This window comes from Lampetra planeri, chromosome 2, assembly GCF_965212315.1.
Source record: "Lampetra planeri chromosome 2, kcLamPlan1.2.h2, whole genome shotgun sequence".
Lineage (NCBI taxonomy): Eukaryota > Metazoa > Chordata > Hyperoartia > Petromyzontiformes > Petromyzontidae > Lampetra > Lampetra planeri.
The window spans coordinates 28,172,042-28,191,309 of NC_136108.1; the positions used below are offsets into that span (position 1 = coordinate 28,172,042).

Genomic DNA, 19,268 nt, shown 5'->3' on the forward strand with positions numbered 1-19,268 from the left:
GGCATTGACACGTAAACACCCAAGGAACACTACCTATTTGATGGCAACTTGCGTTGCCTGTAATTAATACAGGAACTTAATAATTTTGCTAATGCTGGATCAAAATACAGCCGCATACCTCAAGTGAATGTTAATCGGATGAAAAACAACCTGCAGGAGTAAATGCAGTGAATGTTGTGGTGGGAAGTGCTGCAGAGGTCTGTGAACTGATTCTTTGGGAAAAGTTCTGCAATGTATTTTTTTCTGGAGCTGTAAGGTGATGAGGTGGTTGGTGTGATGCTTGTGGGATTTTAATGATGGGGGGAGGGGGGGGGAAAGTTATGTTCTGTTTTGCTGCTAAAAGAGAACTGGAGAAAATTCAAAAGAAGTAAAACAAAAAAAAGATGAATAGGCTTTTGCACATCACTCAAGCTTATCCAAGGAAGGTGGCCTAAACCCTCAAATGGGTGAGTGTCAAGGTTTATAATTATCCATTTCTTTTGACAGATTATCTAAGAGACTGGGCCAATGTGAGGAATTCACTGTTGACATTGGACACAGGGATGTTCTTTGCCATGATCACTTGTGTCCATGACGAATATGCACGAATGTTGGTCCTGTTATTGCAAAGTGCTTCACACAGCCAGAATGAGCATGGGGGGGCCATGACCCACCAGTGGAAATTCTACATTTTCACGGCTGGGATCATTCTCTCCTCGTATGGGCCACTGTTGACTGACCACACATTGGCATGCATTCTGTTGAGTCCCACGGCTGAGTTGATTCCCCACCAGGGTTTCAACTCGCAAACTTTCTGATTGTAAATCGAGCAGTCTGAGTGGAGAGCCCCCTAGTCAGATGATTGTAGAGATATTAAAAGGGACCAAAGTTTAGAGGTCAAGTGTTTCACCAACATATAGAATGTCCAGTTAATCAATGATCACATATACACTTAACAATCTATGCAGTGTAAAACATTTTGTGAAAAAAACTACAATTGCGCTTACCTGGAAATCTAGCTCAGAATATTTTGCTTTTCGTCTCTGAAATAAAATGGCAAAATAGCAAGTCATTTTCTCTAATGCGATAAATAAGTTAAGACAAATATAACAATTACTATCAAAAGTATGCTTTTTTTGTTATAATCATTTTCAGGTGGTACATTAATGAATTCCAATTATATTTGCAGTCAGCGTTCATTAAAGCGTAAGACCTGCACTTGTCAAAGGATATCATATTAAATATAAAGTATGTTTGGCACGCCTACGAACAAATCACCCGGAATGCACCCTGTCTCATCAGACCTCACAAGCTAAGCAGGTATGAGCATGGAGAGTGCTTGGATGGGCAACCACCACCGTGCACAACTAGTGCTGTAGGCTGTGACTGCGGGGCTGTTTTCAGCAGAGGGCAATGCATAAATATCCAATGCTGTACTGTACTATTATGCAACGTCTATGCTCCCCGCCTTCATGAATCCTCAATGACCAAGCGTGGTGAAGTATGGTCAAATAACCTCCATAGGTGTGGGGGGGGGAAGCCCTCATCCAGCAGTGGATTGATAAAGTGTCTGCACATTGATGTACTGCAGAAGGATTATTGGAGACGAGCCCTACACTTTTCTCTGCTCAAACGAGCAACGGGTGGAAATTCCACATTGCCATGGCATGAGCCAGTCTATCATTGAGACAACTGCTGTTCCAATATCTACAGCCATATAGCCATTATATATTACACTAAGACTATCATTGGACATCAATGGGAGGAAAGTATGATCAACCCTGCCCACACAGTACTGTCAGATACATATAAAAGTCTGCCGGTAATATTTATTGTTCAGGTTGCTGTACAGACAGAGAAGTTCGCGTTAGACTAAGATGGCTAGCAATTGATTTCAAGTTAAGCCAATCGGAGGTTACCACTTTATCAGGCAGCAAGAAAGGTATGAATCCATCATTATGTTCATTTGACTTTTTTCGGTTGATTATGATAACCATAATCATAATAATAATTTCTCCAGGAAGGCCTCATTTAGTCTTAACATTTTCTCTGGATGTTTGGCCAATTCCATAAATGAGTGATTGGCTTAATATTGGAGGAAACTAGAGTAGCTGGAAATTCCTATGCACATAAAGGCAGAATACCCAACTCATACATAGCCTTTGCTTGTCTATTTTTTCCAAGCCGATCACCCTAACAAGCGGAACATGCAATGCTTTAAAAGGAAATATTTAGTATATGGAAAAATGCGATCCTCATCTGGCCCACGAAATATAATTCAAATTTTCGTCATTTAATTAACTAGGAAAGCGTTATCGTGTTTCGAGTACATTTTTAGAAGATTCTGCAGCATTTGCATGTTTGGTCAATGCAAGGAAACCAGAAAAAGCCCACGCTTATGAGGGAAGTAACATCTCTCGGCCAATTTACAGCCCAAACCTACAACACCCAATATATTCCAGGCAGCCTCCCATCCAACGACTTAGCAATTACACCCATGCTTAGCTTCCGAGATCTGACAAGACTTGGTACGTTCAGTGTCATTTGGTCACACGTTGAAGCCGCTTGTGCCTCCATTTGATAAACCATCTGTGGGTCATCTGAAAACGAGACCCATTCATTGCAATTGGGCAGCGCTTGATCGGGGTTGGGTCTAAGACCTACATCGAGCGAGTTGACCGAAGTGGTGGATCCCGACTCGCTGTTGAGCAGCTGCCGTATCACCCCCTTGTCAAACTCCGGCAGACTCGTTAAGGTGTTGGACGCGTTGTTTCCCCGCTGGCCGGGCTTGATCATCGTTCTCCGGGACTGCAGCCCCATCCGCGGCCCCGTAGACGCACCACCACCACCGCCGCCCCCTCCCCGCGCACCGTACCCCAAGCCGCCCCCACCATCCGACTGTCGCCCGTCCAACGTGCCACCCTTGCCCTCCTTGAGGCTACTCTGCAGGACGATGTAGTCCTTCTCGAGAGCCCGCTCTTGCGCACGCAGCAGATCACTGTCCGTGCGGCTGAATCTGTCGCCGCCGCCGCCGCCACCGCCACCACCGCCTCCAAACGGGAGGCCAAAATTGGCCCGGTGCCCATTTCCACCGCCGCCACCGCTTTCTTGCCCGAGCCTCACGCGTTCGCCGAACCCTCCGTAACCGCCGACCACCTGCTGCCCCGAGATCTGCGAGATGGGATCCTGAAATCCCACGACACGAGCACCGCCATCCTGGTATCTCGAGGAGGACATCGCCGCCCCCGACGTCTGAAACCTTGGCATGGTGGCGCTGCTCTCTTGGAAGCGCTGGCCGTGGGGGCCGTGGTCCGGAACGCCGCGTGCGTTCACGTGCTCGTGCACGTGAAGCATCTGACCGGCGGAGTCTTGGAAGCGCGGCAGTGTCGCTGCCGAGTCCTGGAATCGCACGACTGAGGAGGACTCCTGGAATCGAGGCAGCGTGGACATGGTGCTCATGTGGATCTGCGTGACCGGGTGCATGGGGATTTCGTTTGCGGAGCTGCCTGGCAGACGCGTCTGGCCCAGGCAGGGCTGCATCTCCGTTTGCTCATTGTTGGCGTCGTTGTCCGGTGCGGAGGTGCGCGATAGGGTGCTCGCGACTGTGGAGGACCGAGAGGGTTTTATGTCTTTCTGATGTAACACTGGAATAAACGCAATGGAATAAATGCTGTTGGAAACATTCACGGTTATAATTCCCCAAACAATATGCATTATACACGGGTAATTTTATTTTTTTATTTTGTTATTTTTTGTGTGCTCTCACAGCACCAGAACGTTTTTGCGCACGATCAGCGCACCCATTCTGGGTCTGTAATGTGGCAATAGCACAACTCAATTTGCTCTTGCTCTGCCACACATTGAACTGAAATGTCCTGTTATTGAGCCACTCGCTATAACAATGGCACTTCTGCTGAATGTGCCATTACGTTCTATTTTTATACTCCTTGACTATAACCATGGCACTCACCTATAATCTAACCGGGAGCTATTCACAGTCTGCAAGATCTGCGGCATCTGTAGGTTTGATTTAAAGTTGTGGTCAAAACACACCGATATTTTTCAATTATTATTTAGATGTGGTGGAATTTATAGCAATAAAATTACGTAAAAAAATAAGCACGCACACACACTAGTATGCAGAATAGTGAGCGATTTGTTTTGAAAGATATAGAATTGGAACGAATAGAACCAGGCTAATGATAGCGATCTTTGAAAAACCACATTTGTATTCCAGTCACAAAGCTTAGCACGAAAATACACCGATGGTTATATTATTGCAGTGAACTTATTACGTGAACTTAAAATATTCAGTTTGATTTCCCACAGCACCGTATGCATATCGTCTGTATTTCTATATAATCGGGTTATAATTACAGAATTCAGCGATTCAAGGAAGTTTGACGATTCGGGGTTATAATTCTAATCAAGAATCGATTCTCTTTTTTAACACTGCGGTGGGTGGGGGTACTTCCGGTGGCTACGGGGGGTGACGTCACCCGATTTCATACAATGTATGACAGATCCCCTGTATAGCCTCGACAGATTGTTGGAACAAGTCCTCTTAGCGAGCACCTATGAAGGCCAGCATGGCACACGAGGGGTTGGGTGGCCAGTAGCCATATTTACACGCCGCACCAGATACTAATTTGAGGCTAAGTCAACCTAGAGGAGGCCCAATATCAGTTCAGATAATCGTCACAGGTGTTGGCCGTGAGCGGGAATCGAATTCTGGTTGTTGGGTTTGTAGTGCAGCGCGCTAACCACTGCACTGACCCCTCATCCAACATATACACACACACCTAAAACATAAATTCTTACGCTTGCAATTCGATGTATTTATCGTGAAGTTAAGAATGAACACTAGTCGATGATTCGGGACATTGTTACACCACTGGCATGTAGCCTCTAGGATATTCTATGCAATGCTAAGACACAAGCCACTTGATCGCATTAGGGTGGCTTCTCTGGCAACTGAGGTACAACATGTGATTCATAAAAAAAACGTCATTTGTGAAAACATGACATTTTGAAAATGAAAAATATAATTTTCACGCAGCTATTTTAAAACAGAATCCCCACGCTAGACATAAATAGTCGATATATGCATACAAATGAAAGCCATTACTTAAAATGAACAAATTATTTAAACTGCAATTATTTCACACATACGTATATTGGCTGCAAGGTATTGAAAACACTGAAAGAGTTAAACACAATTACTTTGCTTTAAATCGCCCGAGGCCATATTTGTTTTGCAATGATTTAATTACGGATATAGTTTTCATTTATCATTCTACGCGGGACGATGCAGCAAAGAGGCAAAGAGTTGTCACGGTACCTGAGCGGCAGGCGAGATCAACGTCCTTTTCAAAGTCTGTCTGTAACAAATTTGCAACGGTCAAAATCAAACCAAACGTCGACGTAGAACTCAGAAGAGCGCTCGATTACCCTCAACAATTGCGAACGCGCGCGCGTGTGATCGCATTGCAAAAATGAAATTAAGTTAAATGGCCGTAAACAGTTGTGGATGTGGAATAACCTGGGAGTAAATGAGACGGCCTACGTGAAAATGTACAATACACACAGCATGTAAATCGTGTAATATTTCTGCATGCGCGCTTATGTAAATGTGTGTGTAAATTATGTACATCGTTAGAGCGATCCATGTGGTGAACGCAAACAGAAAACAAACACTAATTCTTCCTGTGGACCAGCCACCTATTGAATTTATTTTAAGCATCATATTAAATTTAAAACACCCAGCACATCACGGGTGTCATATTGAACTGTAGGGGCAATTTTAACCTCCTTTGTTTTACAATTGCGAGCATATATCAATTTGTGCAGAACATCAATTTTGCTACGCTGCAAGACACAAAACCATAAATTGCATTTTAAGAAAGCTTTAACATTGTTAAGATTATAATTATTTCTGTGGTTTGGGAAAATGGAATGATACGTAAATATTTTTTGGCCATATTTTTGTTTTGTTTGCTTTGCCGTGATGATAGAATACTGGGTCTCACCATTATTTGCGCATGGCCATTTTGGAAATAGCTGCAGGGCTCACTGGGCTCCAGTCGTCCTGTAATCCGAAATTTGATGGCGCTTTGCACCTGTAAAAACAGCCAATATGTAATATATGTGCTCCACAAAGTATCGGGATGGCTAAATAAATGCAATAGTTGGCCATTCTCCCTTTTTTTATAATTTTATAATACGCGCGACATTAGCACAATGGCGGGTACGGATAACTGCCCGGACCCTTGGCGATTTACATGCACAACCGTTTTTTCCCATAATCTGGTCGTCCATTCCTCACGTGCAGTGTCAGCTATTTCCCAAAAGGTTTTTTGCGGGGCACCGAGGTCTAGCCCTGAGCCCGACACTACATCACGTCCCAGAGTGGCTGCTCACCGACTGCCTGGGCTCCACGTATCCCGAGGCAGAGGAGGGACAGAATTAGCTTTCTGCTTCGCCACAGAACAACGGCGAGATCGCTTCCCGATAGTTGTCGTTGTTTCGTACCCACAGTGCACGTGGGGCACCGAAGAGTTTTTATTTTATTTGTCCGTGATTTGTGCCTCAACAAATTTTCTGCCATCGCGTCCTTAGGCGATTTGTCACAGGCAAAGGCCAAAGGAACGTCACGTGGGGAGCTCCCCGATTCACCCGACATCCATGCACGACCGGCCATAATGGAATGCTTCAGGGACGGCCAATTTGTCTTCTGACGTGACATTGCCCCCTCTTGCCAGCCGCGACACGGGTACTCAAGCAGCGGTCCTGTGACATCAACATCCATCCTCTCTGCCAGACTCGAGTCCCAAGCCCAACTCCACAAAAAGCCAATCATCCGAGCAGCAGGTCAGGACCAGGGCCTCGACTCTCGTGAAACCTCCAAGAAAGCAGGTGAGGACCAGGCAGTAGCGGACTGGCACAGACTATGGGATAATAGTTGACAGTCTAAGCCATGGGGTTCCAAGCAGTGTCGTAAGTCGGGTGATTACGCCACGTCATAATGAGAGTATTTCAGAGGCTGATATAAATGGCCAAGAATCACATTGTGCAGACATCACGGTACTTTTTGGAGCACGGTTGACACGTTTCTCGAGGAAGATAAAACATTTGTCCACTCTGGGCCGTCAAAAGCATTGGGTTGGATGCTGTTACACTGCCGAGCACGGGGTAGCTCAAAGACGGTGCACGACGCTGCCACTGTATTTGTATGCGGACCTCGCCGTCAGGTTCATGACAATAAATTGTTAAGCCTGGTACACAGAGCTGGTCTATGTGCATCGCTTGCAGGTTCATTTTTTTTTTTAACACGCGCCTCAATTATGTTTCGCGGGTGAAAACTTTGCGTGCACTCAGGATTGCGTGTTAAAAAAAATCCCGAGTTACTGCATTATTTCAGCGGGGACCATTTTTCATGATTGGAAATATTCACGGCTCCGTTAGCCTTCAGGTTGTTAACGCGCTTACTTTTATCCAACGCAATGTGACGGACAATTTTGTAACGTTACGGTGCGCCAGGGGCCTTTAAGGGAACGTCGAATCACGCATTCACGAGGCTTCGTTGCACACACACACACGGACACTCGGCAACCCAAAGCTTTTGGCTTTTCCTCCTATTTGTCTTCACAAGTTTCAAATTCTAAGGCTAGACAGTATTCCTATGGGGTAATAGGGAGAAAGACTCATTTTTTTTTACTGTGGGGCTATGGTGGTGATGACCTTTGCTGCATTCATTTTAAGCCATGAATCACGATTTTAAATCTCCAACTGGCTGGCTGGGTGTGTGACTACGCATATGTAAGCCTGCTCATAGCTGTGTGGGTGTATGTGAGATTCTTTCATCGCGTCCACCGCAATTTCCTTTGATTAACTTTCTTCTCGTGCGGAAGTTGCAATCGCTTCAGCTGGACGTGCGGCAAAATCATATAAATAAGTCAACGGCGAGGCTATCTGCGAACTTGCATTCATTTATTGCAAAACGACTGCTGCGGGTGCATTCTTCAATGCGGTGATGAAATTAAGGTTCTATGTTAACGGGTCAATTCCCCGCACGTAGCACATCCAGTTTGGTAGTCTCTGCAGGCTCCATCTATGATGTCAAAATGAAGCCCGTTTGAATGTAAACAAAGCATAAGATAAATGTTTCAGTGATACTTTTAAAAGATAACAGGTTTACAGATATATGGCAAAAAAATAAAATAAAACCCCTATATTATTCTACACGTGAGATTTTCTATTCAGATAAAGGTCAGCACATGCATTAAACAGGCATGTATTTAAAAAAAGGGAATCTGCCAATTTCCTTATTGCAGCTATGCTCTTTTCTACTCCAGAGAGGACACGTGCTCACGTAGAACCGTCACAATAAAAATACGCTCCGCGTTTCCACTGTCCTGAACGGGCATCAACCTACTAAACAGAGCGTACAGAATGCGGACTCATCTATACCACTGATTCCTAAGTGATGCAAAAACGAAAAGCCCTCTTTGGGGACAAAGGGCACGAACACACTGCTGTTGATCACTGTGACATGAGATGATGGGACGTGGCACGTGAACTCATCCCCACACCTGTCCAAGCATTATTGATTTTTGGACAGTGTTGATGTAAAACAATAGGTGGTCATGAGTCAACACCATCACACCATCGGGGTCACCATAACCCAATTCGTTGTCCCGTATTGACTCTGCAGAATGCTTCACGTTGGACGTTGACATTTGGGGCCCGGATTCACACGCTGTAGGAAATGGTCGAAACACATCACCGAAGGTAATTTGCTTCTTTGTTGGTGTTGGACACAACTGGGGGGCACGTGTTTTTGATAGATATATTTTTTTACTTTTTGTTAACAAATACTGGAGAAAGAGGAGCTCTCTACCATGCGTGAGTTGGGCCCTGAAAAGACGGCAAAATGACGATCAACTGATTAAGAATTGTACAATCACTGATTTGGAGAAACTTGCGAAAACACTGTTTCAGGAGTTAACCGTAAAACATGCATGCAAAAAAAACACATTTTAAAAATCTGATTTGCATGCTGCATAATACTCGACACATTTTTCAAACACAATTGTTTTGTTGTTGGAGTTGTAGAGGCATTCTCCAATGAGAATTGGTATATATTATGTATACATCAATAAACTTCAATTTAGATCACCTCGTTTTGAGCGGATGCAATTAATTCTAAGCCAAATGATATTTGAATTTCCAACTCGCTCTGCACCTTCTGATTCTTGTAACCCGGCAAATCAGTAAATATGTTAGTGGTGACTCATGTCCATGAGCAACGGCTAATCATTTTTCATTTTTATTTTACAATGGTATGACTCGCAGCTAATTTTCTACAGCAGCAGGGCCCTGTTTGTCGAGTGAATTATGAGATTATAGCTCTTGATATTTGGCCGGATGATGGTGGCGTATATGCCTGTAAATCCAACCCACTGGGAGAGGTTGCGTGGGTGAATCACATGGAGATGGAGCCGTCAACTGAGTGAGACATTCATCTTTAGGGCAATGATCCACCTGCAGAAGGCATTGCAGCAAGTCGTATAATGACCGATCTGTGAGCAGTAGGTGCATTCATCCCTCGTATTATGAGTTTTCTCTGGGCACTCAATCAAAAAACAATAATTCAAGCACGTGCTCAAGCATTTCAAGATAGGACCATCCTTAAAACATGTTAAGAGTCGGTAAAAGGCTCTCTTATATTAAAAAAAAAGCCAGATTTGTATGTTGCTAGTCCCACCAATGCAACTCCGTTGGATTTCAAGAACGATACCATGAACGTAAAAAAAAACATCTGCGAGTGAATAAAAAAATCACATTTGGGTGCCACGCACCTCTTTCTTGAGGATGCAGTGAACACTGAAGATGACGCAGCCCTGCAGGGAGTCGAAGACTGAGAAGAGGATCTGAAAGAGGCTTGAGCGGGGGTCAGTGATGGCCAAAACGGCCGACATCCACGTGAGGGCGAGGAGAGGCAACACCACGCACGAGCTCCACAGCGACGACCTGGCGAGTGGGCACAAAGACAAAGATCCCCCGTATAGCCTTAGCAAACTGTCGAGGCAAGTATTATTAGCGAGTAACACTTATGAAGGCCGGCACGGCAAACGAGGGTGGGTGGCTTGCACCATGCCCGGCCCCCTTTGCCTCCCCAGTGGCGATGTTTACACATTGCACCAGGTACTCATTTGTGTCTGAGTCGACCTAGGGGAAGGCCCAGAACCGGTTCAGATAATCGACACTGGTGTTGGCCACGCAGCGCGCTAACCGCTACTACACTACTGAGCACACATGCACAGCACACAGCATGGCTCGGCAAAAGAAAACCCCACGGTGTCTCGCCACCAGCACGGCAGCACCGCAAGCCCCCGTGGGAACGCCACGCTTTAACTCCCCCCGATCGCATTGCCATTATGCATGTATGTTGAACTTCTTTTGCGCAGTACGTAGCCAACCGTGCTTTTATCGGAGGTACGGGGAAACGGTACATGTTAGCTACGGCACTGCCTCTGGCACCATCTCCCGTCTGCGACCGTCCAGTCACCGCAGTGAACGTATGATGAGAGGAGTGCGATTCTACACTCTCTCACTTTACCTCGTCCAAACGTGCCCTGTTGGGCGCACTTCCCCGGTATTTGAGCAATGCCTCATGGGACCTTTCTTGGCAGTATCAAAATCTAAGAATAGGTGTTACCCTTTCTGGCAATAAAAGAGGTGTTAGATGTTAAAACACCAAACAGAAATCTTTTGCAAGGAATCACGTCTGCATGTTCACCACAAGTACTTGTGGTGAACATGCAAACAAAAAACATGCTCTGGTAATAGATGCATTGTCTTTGTGACGTTCGTCTTTTGGCGTGCTCTGGTCTAACACTGTTTGAGACTAGGCTCTAAAGAAAGCTGTCTCTGGTTTGGACCAATAATTTTCAAAGACAATGCATCATACACCACCAGAGCATGTTTTTGTTTGCATGTTCATCACAGGTATGCGTGGTAAATGCAGACACGATTCCTTACAAAAGGTTTCTGTTTGGTGTATTAACATCTTAACACCTGTTTTATTGCCAGAAAGGGTAAAACCAATTCTGATCAAGACCTATTGATTCACCTCTTGCTACTGTGACTTGCGATTAGCACGGTGAGACTTGTGATTAGCACCGTTGGCTACGTATGGTGTGAAAGAAGTTCAACATATGTAAATACATTGCGTATGTAGCGGAGGCGGTGACCACCACTGCTGTCGACTTCCCAAAAAAGTAGTGGTAATTTCAGCAACCACAATGGGCTGACAACTCCTGACCAAGGGATGAGATCTCGATACTTTTTGTGAGTCAAGTTCACTTGGCCACAGGGCTACCCAGCAGAGCAATAGTTTAAGGAATCCCATTAACAATGAAGTACATGTCTAACCCAACGCTTCGGATGTGAGGTTGTTGGATCATGAACACACCAAACAAACACGAAACACTCAAATGGACGGTTGAGTAGTCAGTAGGAGGAGGCATTGCTAGTACGAGAACATTGTTGTGTTTCTATAGACTGTACACTCCCATTTCCTCCCTTGTACAAAACGCTCAATAAGTAATTGGCCAAACATGGCAGGTAATAATCTTCTTACTAAGGGATCGTCAGACTCATGCTTTCCATGGTTTAGAAGGAATGTTCCTTCTAAACCATGCCTTCCCCAATTGTCTTCCAATCCTGCCCCTTTCTCTCTCTCGCCTCCAACCGCCCTCCAAGCCCGCTTTTTTCCACATTCGAACCCTTCATCAAATCCCTTGCTTCCTCATCGAACAGCTGAGCTAGCGCAGCCTCTTTTAATTAATTTATTTGAGGCGTCCTTACATGACCCTTACACGGAGAAGGATATTGGTATTGATAAGCTGTGTCAGATATTTCATAGAGGCTGAATCAGGGGTTTGTAGTTTTCATTAAAACAGGTGAAGTGTCCTCAGATGTACGAATGGCCAGATGGAGACAATATATCCTGAGGGTAGTGATAGGTGGCCTATCAGCTCCCATAAAATGGGTTATTCACAAAGACAATGTTTATATCTTTAAACAACATCCGCCTACTTATTCCCTTATAGTCTACACTGTTCTAATTTATAGGAAATAGTGTCTGGCATGGCCAAAAATCACAGTAACGACAATGTAAATCACGAACATTTGTTCAAGAAATAAATTCAAAAAGCACTTTGCACACATAGCGCATGCAAAGCGTGCATTCTCACCCAAGTGCAACGTTGATGTTATGCAGTACTCCTGATTACTTTGACACGGATACTTTTTTCCCCTTTCAAGTTGGAATGTCATTGTGATATACAATATTCTGCCAGGGGAATTCAGAACATACAACAGTGTGCTGTCCTGGTTTTCTCCCCAGTCTAATAAAACCAGGTGAAGGGAATTTCTGTGGCAATTTTCTCCCCAAGCACCACTTAGTACCAGGTATCTGAAATGTGTATCTGTGCACAAAACCTGGGCTATTCGTCGCTCCAAGACTACACCAGATGGCCTCATTTCACTGCAGCTCCCTTTTGCATTATAACCTCTGTGCTTGTAAATTATTTATATTATTCTTTAGTCTATTTACAAATCCAGAGAAGCCTCATCTCAAAACTTTTTGAAGAAGCCCTTTAATTAGGTGGGTTAAAAAATGTTTTCCCGAAAAGTGTTCTTGATGTGGGAGGAAGCCAGACGACACAGCGAAATCCCTGAAATACCAGTCGATGACACTCAAAGATCTGCATACATTGGCTATGCACTCATTTATTTTCTGCACTTCAGCCATATTCTGCATATGGATGATGTTGATGTAGAGCAACAGCTGCAACTTTGCATTGAGGTGGATGAGCCGAATAATTGCATCAGGAGGAGCGGAATGGTGCATCGCCGTTATGATGTGTGTATGTTGAGCTTCTTTCGCACCGTATGCCTCCTTATTCATGAAAAGGGCATTGAGTCGTCCAATGCTCCATGCTTCTGTTGTGGGCGACCACAGCTGCTGCATGCTGCCGGAGAGTTTTTATTTTATTTTATTTTCCATTATGCGCATCAAGTCACCTTTACGTGCTGCCAGGGTTTGTGCAGTGGATGCGGTTTTAGGGTTGTGGCCCCCAAGAGGCTTTGCCAAAGATCGAAGCCAGGGAGCTTCTGCATTTGGTCTTCACTGCACTGCTGTCCCCCCCCACCACGACCACAACGCAGCCCAGCTGGTGTGGAAGTCTTGACTTAAAGCTTTCGTGACTGCAGGAATTCATATTATTTGTGTCTTTCGGTAAAGTCACGTAGATAGGTTCAAAGAAAATAACTAAAAATGACGACGTTTTTTTCCCTCCTGATGATGATCGCTTGTGTTGTGATTGAAACGCCGTAGTTTTTTGTTATTTTTTTCGTTATTTTCTTTGAACCTATCTACGCGACTTTACCGAAAGACCCAAATAACACGTTGTGGAAGCGGTCGCTTGCCTCCGCAATGCTGCATCGCAGTTGTGCGCCGTCCCGCGTGGATATTGCTGCTCTGACAACATCGCATCCAGCGATGTGGTGCTCTGATCAATCGTCCTTCTATTCTTCAGTGTCAGCTCTGGGGTCAGAGGTCAATGGGTCAACCTAGGGCCAGCACTTCCTCTCAGCACAACACTCTCGTGGTGTTTCCTTGATGTCGTCTCACCGTGTTCATCTCTATCCAACTCGTGTAAGAGGCTATCAGGGATACTGGCCTCGTGGGGTATTTAATAGCTATTGAGAGCTCAACCCCAATTCTACCCCCGCCATCAGTAGCCAGCCTCCCGTGGGGTTTATAGTAAACCAGGGTACTACAATCTCTCCTTACTCTCACTACGGCAGTCCTCGCCTCTGACATTCTCATAATTAGAGGTTTACAAGTTTAAATCCTGATCAAAGGTCAACTGCCTCTTCTTCTCTCCGAGGGATGATAATATCAACATTGGTTGTTCTGTAGAGAAACTAGCCCATGCCATAGAGGAACGTGGAATTTCCCCCACTAGCTCAGGTTATTCAATGAAGAGGAGCTACATCCTCCAATTGCTCATTTGAGTTGGGAGACATGTGTGTCTTGATTTGACAAATCACGCAGGTGTAATGTCTTTCTGCAAAAGGCTCATTCATTCATGGAATGAAGCTACGGTCTGTTCTCATATAACGTGGTAGTTTTATTCCTGAAGAATACCGCGTTATGGAAAAATCGCGTTATAATGAATAATATATAATATAGGGGTAAACCACAGTCCGCAATAATACGTGAGATGCGTACGCAGGCTGAACGAAGACTGAGGCGTGTGGGTAGCATCTGGAAGCATCCAACAGCATCCCTCCTTGTGCGATGCTACACCGATGCAGCCGTACCACCGCTTATTCCTACTCGAGCGACGTAGTTCAATTTGCTCAATCGCGTCATATCCAATTCGCATCCGCGTTATGAAAAAAAATGTTCCCTAACACATATTCTTAGGTTTTTTCGGTAAAGTCACATTGGTAAAAAAGAAAGATTAATAAAAGTAAAATAAATAAATAAATAGACAATCACGACGTTTCGGAGGCAACACAAGCTTCCGTCTTCAGGTGGAACCGTCAAGTACTTGATACAGCAAGCGTGCTGTGACGGTTCCACCTGAAGACGGAAGCTTGTGTTGCCTCCGAAACGTCGTGATTTTATTTTATTTTTATTTTATTTTACTTTTATTAATTTTAATTTTTTACCTACGTGACTTTACCGAAAAAACCTAAAAATATGTTCCCTAACACGTTCATCGCATCATATCCAATTCGCGTTGTGAAAACACGCAGCGTTTTAGCAGAACAGACCGCACCATCAGTATTTCAACCAAAATGTGTCTCACGTGACCCAGTGAGAGCACGGTGGCTTGCAAGCGACACGCTAGCGGCACTGAATGTCACCCCAGCTTGTTGCAGCAACTGGAGTGGGATGTTTGAAGTTCAGTGTTAAGCATAAACACCGTTTTGCAAATGCTAGCCACAATAGTTTGTTTTAGGTTAGATCGCGAAAATATGTGTGTCATTAAACGCGCCACCACCCGACACAGCTAATTAGTAAGGTTTGTCACGTAAAAAAACTACGTGCAAATTTATTACTAGTTCAGCACACCGGTGTGTTGGAGAGTAGACTTACAACACTGGCAATTCGAGTACGACGTTTTGCCGGTAATTACAAGTAGCATCATGAGGCGACAGCCAGAGTCGTATGTTTACATGATCTAACCACAAAAAAAAAAACCTTGGTCGCAAAAGCCTACTTATGTGTTAAACTGTGCAAATGTTGATGGGTACTCACCCTGCCCTGTGTTTCAGCTCTTTATCAGGAATGCCTTCTTTGGACACGAGCTTGTTAAAGACCAGAATTCCCAAAACCATGTTGACCTGTACGAAGCAAAAAAAGCACACACACACACAACAGGAATCCAGATCGCCCTCACTTGCTGCGTTTACAAATCCATGCAAGCTCATCCAAACGGAAGCCCCCCGTTACAGGTCTGATAGCCCCTAAAATCAATCAAGGGGAAGGATTGTGTACATAAAGCAATGCAGCCACTTTAAGGAACTGGGACTTGTTGTAAACGACATGTCATCCGTGTGATTTCAACGGTGCAATCGTGATGACGTCTCTAAAATAATATGACGCATACTTTAAAAACATAAGGTCAGCACTGTCAAAGAATACACTCAGCATGACAGTCGTTCATATTTTGGTGACATTTATACCATTATGTAAATATAAAAAATTAAACCCCCCCCCAAAAGATCGGGAATTATATATTTATATATATATATAGCCCACGGAGGTAGTTCAATGTGTGGCGCTGTTATCTTGTTCCGTTGCATTGAATCTAAGTCAACGTGAAAGCATTTGGATATTGTGTTTTTACCAAGACAACAGCAGCAGCTGGTCCAACAAATGAATAAAGCAGGCCTCCCTCAAGAGACAGCCAACAACTAGTGGGACACAAGACACACAAACAAAACCGTTAACAACACATCTTCAGTGGTTAACAATGCAGCGATACATTCCATTAATTTACGTTCTATATTACTGTGAAAGCAAGTTCAAGCAATTTTCTAGACAACACCTTTGGTTGCAAGCGGCTGATGATACAAATGTCAAACTTATTAACTTTTCGTAAAAATGTGTGCATAATAGAGGTTTTTTTGGGTTAGATCGCGTGAATATAAATGTGCTGTAAAACCCGCCACCATCTGACGCATCCAATTAGTAACGTGCCAATTTGTTACTAGTTCAGCACACCGGTGTGTTGGAGAGTAAACCCACAATTCGAGTACGAAGCTTCGGCGATAATTACAAATTGCATTATCAGGCAAGCGCCTTACTAAATGGCTGTATCGGGTGGTGGCAGGTTTAACGACACATTTATATTTACGTGATCTAACCCAAAAAAACCTCTATTATGGATATTAGTCACGAAAGCCTACATATTAAACAAAAAATTAGTGGTTGGTAATTTTTAGCATTTGGAATATGGGTGCTCCGACAGCATTAATCAATCTTGCTGTCCTTGTACAAAGAGCTGCTTGGTTCAATGGGCCTCACCGAGCTGAAATAATTAAAGTCTGAGTCTGATCTATATTCACAAATCATGCTCTACAGTTGTTGATGTCGTTGTTTTAGTTATCGACTTAGACGCTAGGGGTGTTACAATATATCGATTCCTCAAAACATTCTTACGCACAAAAGACATGCATCGGGTCACACGTATAAGTATGTATGTTTTTCAGAGTTGGGCAAAAATTTAAAATTTCACACTCATAAAAGTAGATTTTGTTGCTAAAAGAAACGGTTCGAATATAGTGGCCACCCTGATTAATACTGGGTGTAATAATCGTAATACTGAGTGCCCTCTGCTACACAGTGGAAGTGAAAGATCCTTTGACGTAATTCGCAACAGGAGTCCATTGTATGCTGGTTCCAGGGTCAAAAATTGTCAAATTCGAAAATACACCACAAATTACTGTGCTCTCTTCAGAATCAACATAGTGATCATCTCTGCCAACTGGAAGAATAATGCCCCAGGTCACTCTTGCAAATGAGACTATCCTGGTCGCTTGAGGTCTTACCTGTTTAAACAAAATATACCTGAAATATTTAAATTATACTACACTCACTGTGCACGGGGGTATCTTAGGCGGTTTCTGCAGGCACTCTAGACATTTTACAGAAACAATGCATGCAAAGACTTGTAAAGTCAAGTTTTTATCGTGGTAAAATAACTCTTAAAGAGTTACTTTAAAAGGGATAAATAATTTGTTTATCTCTACATACTGTAAAAACTGGAAAAGTTCACAAAAAAATAAACTTTTACCAGGTCACACATTACAAGTTAATCCCCCCAATTTTTTTTTTCAGTGCACATACACTCTAAGTGACCAATTCACAACTCTTCAGCCACAGGAGGCACTCACCACGCTGAATCGTGAAAACGAAAATCGTTACAACCTTACTGGGCAGTAAACTCTACCCTTTGCTCCAGTGATGATTCGGTTTACGACAAACACACGTAACCTCTGTAGTCAAATGAGACATTTGGTGGACTTTAATTGTGAATGAAAGAATCGCATATATAGTCGACTCTCAATTATCCACGTGCGGTTGATAAGATTTGTGGATTAACCGCGCACCTGAGATTTTTACACACATTAAAAACTCGTCGATTTTCCCTTAATCCCAAATGAATAATCTAAAAACAGATGTATATATTGTTATTATTGGAATGTGTATTACAAGTCACGTGCTTAATCCGAACAAATATGTGCTCCAGTTAATCTGAAATCCACGTGACTGCCTCTGCAGTAAAGTAGTTGCATATCTTTACAACAGTGGGCGGAGTTTGATTGATTTTGATTGTCGTGGCTCTGCGACTCACTTAGTGGGCCGAGGCTTTTGCGTGGGAGCAGGAAAGTTTTGTCACTGAGCACACGCATCGATAGAGATGCACGGAAAATGTATATATTTTTTTTATTATCCGCGATTTTTTCTTATTCGCAGCTGTTTTCCCCACCATTAGCGTGGATAATCGAGTCTACTGTATGTATAACGTCTAATTCTAATCATAGTAATAAAGGTAAACTAAAATACATTGTATTGATGCTGTGACAAAAAAAACCCATGAGCTCTTCCACTATTTTTTTTTTTATTAGGATGAGAGCCTTTGACAGGAATGTTTTACAACTCTGGCGTTTTCTTTCACAAACTCAATTAAATATTCAGTCAAAAATGTTTTCGTCTGTTTTAAAATGGCAGCAGGACAAGTGCTTGCAACTAATTCTCATCCCACCACTTTGATTAATGTTCAAATGCTACCCACTAAAGTGCTTTTAAAATTCCTCCTCAAAGTTCAATGTTTTTTTTTATGGTGACATTTCTCGGAAAATGTCAAGCCTGCTTACACATATCAACCGTCCTCTGAAAAGAAAAGTTACGTACAACAAAAAACGTCGACGAAAATGAATGAGATACAACCAATATTCTCAAATGAACAGAAAAAAAGTATTTAAGTTTTAGTTACATCCATAATAATAACGATAATAATGAATGACATATTTTTGTCAATCCACTGCTGGATGAAGGCCAACCCGTCCCTTTTGTGATAGGGGTTTGTTTGACTGCACTTCACCACACAGCTCAGTTCAAGATTGGTGAATGGGAGGCCCAGGCCTTATTCAGCTATCGAGTGCCACTGACGTTCACCCCGGTCGACAATCGGACTCGGTCCACGGGGCGAAGACCCCAGGGCAGGCCCAGGACACCCTGGCGGGACTCTGTTGCTCGGATGGCATGGGAACGCCTGGGAATTCCCCAGGAACAGCTAGGGTCTGTCGCCAAGGAGAATTGTATTATTTTATTATGTTCTATTTTTATTTATTTTATTATTTCCCTTCTACGTGACTTTACCGAAAAAACCTAAGAATATGAATCCTTGCAGTCACGAAAGCTTCAAATCTAGAATTAATGCCCTCTACGGGGAGGAATTCCACCTATCTGTTAGAGTTTTTAACAGAAAACGAGACAAGAAGTCACAGCTTCTCGAGACGCTGGCCTTCCTCAAGAGATGCCGAGATAACAAGGTAATCTTGGAATTTCTCTCACTTGATACAGCTATCGTGCTGTGACGGTTCCACCTGAAGACGGAAGCTTGTGTTGCCTCCGAAACGTCGTGATTTTCATTTTATTTTTATTTTGCTTTTATTAATTTTAATTTTTTACCTAC

General features: G+C 43.6%; 1 protein-coding gene across 1 annotated transcript in view; it reads right to left on the minus strand.

The window, feature by feature from the left end:
- LOC144730876 (adhesion G protein-coupled receptor B3-like) overlaps positions 1–19,268 on the minus strand; it is a 196,335-nt gene that overhangs the window by 20,945 nt on the left and 156,122 nt on the right. Inside the window, exons 22-28 of the mRNA XM_078611678.1 lie at positions 15,915–15,981; positions 15,323–15,408; positions 9,840–10,011; positions 6,009–6,098; positions 5,321–5,360; positions 2,644–3,623; positions 987–1,022 (exon numbers count right to left, since the gene is read on the minus strand). Of these exons, the coding sequence (XP_078467804.1) occupies positions 987–1,022; positions 2,644–3,623; positions 5,321–5,360; positions 6,009–6,098; positions 9,840–10,011; positions 15,323–15,408; positions 15,915–15,981 (1,471 nt within the window). The remainder of the gene's footprint in view (positions 1–986; positions 1,023–2,643; positions 3,624–5,320; positions 5,361–6,008; positions 6,099–9,839; positions 10,012–15,322; positions 15,409–15,914; positions 15,982–19,268) is intronic.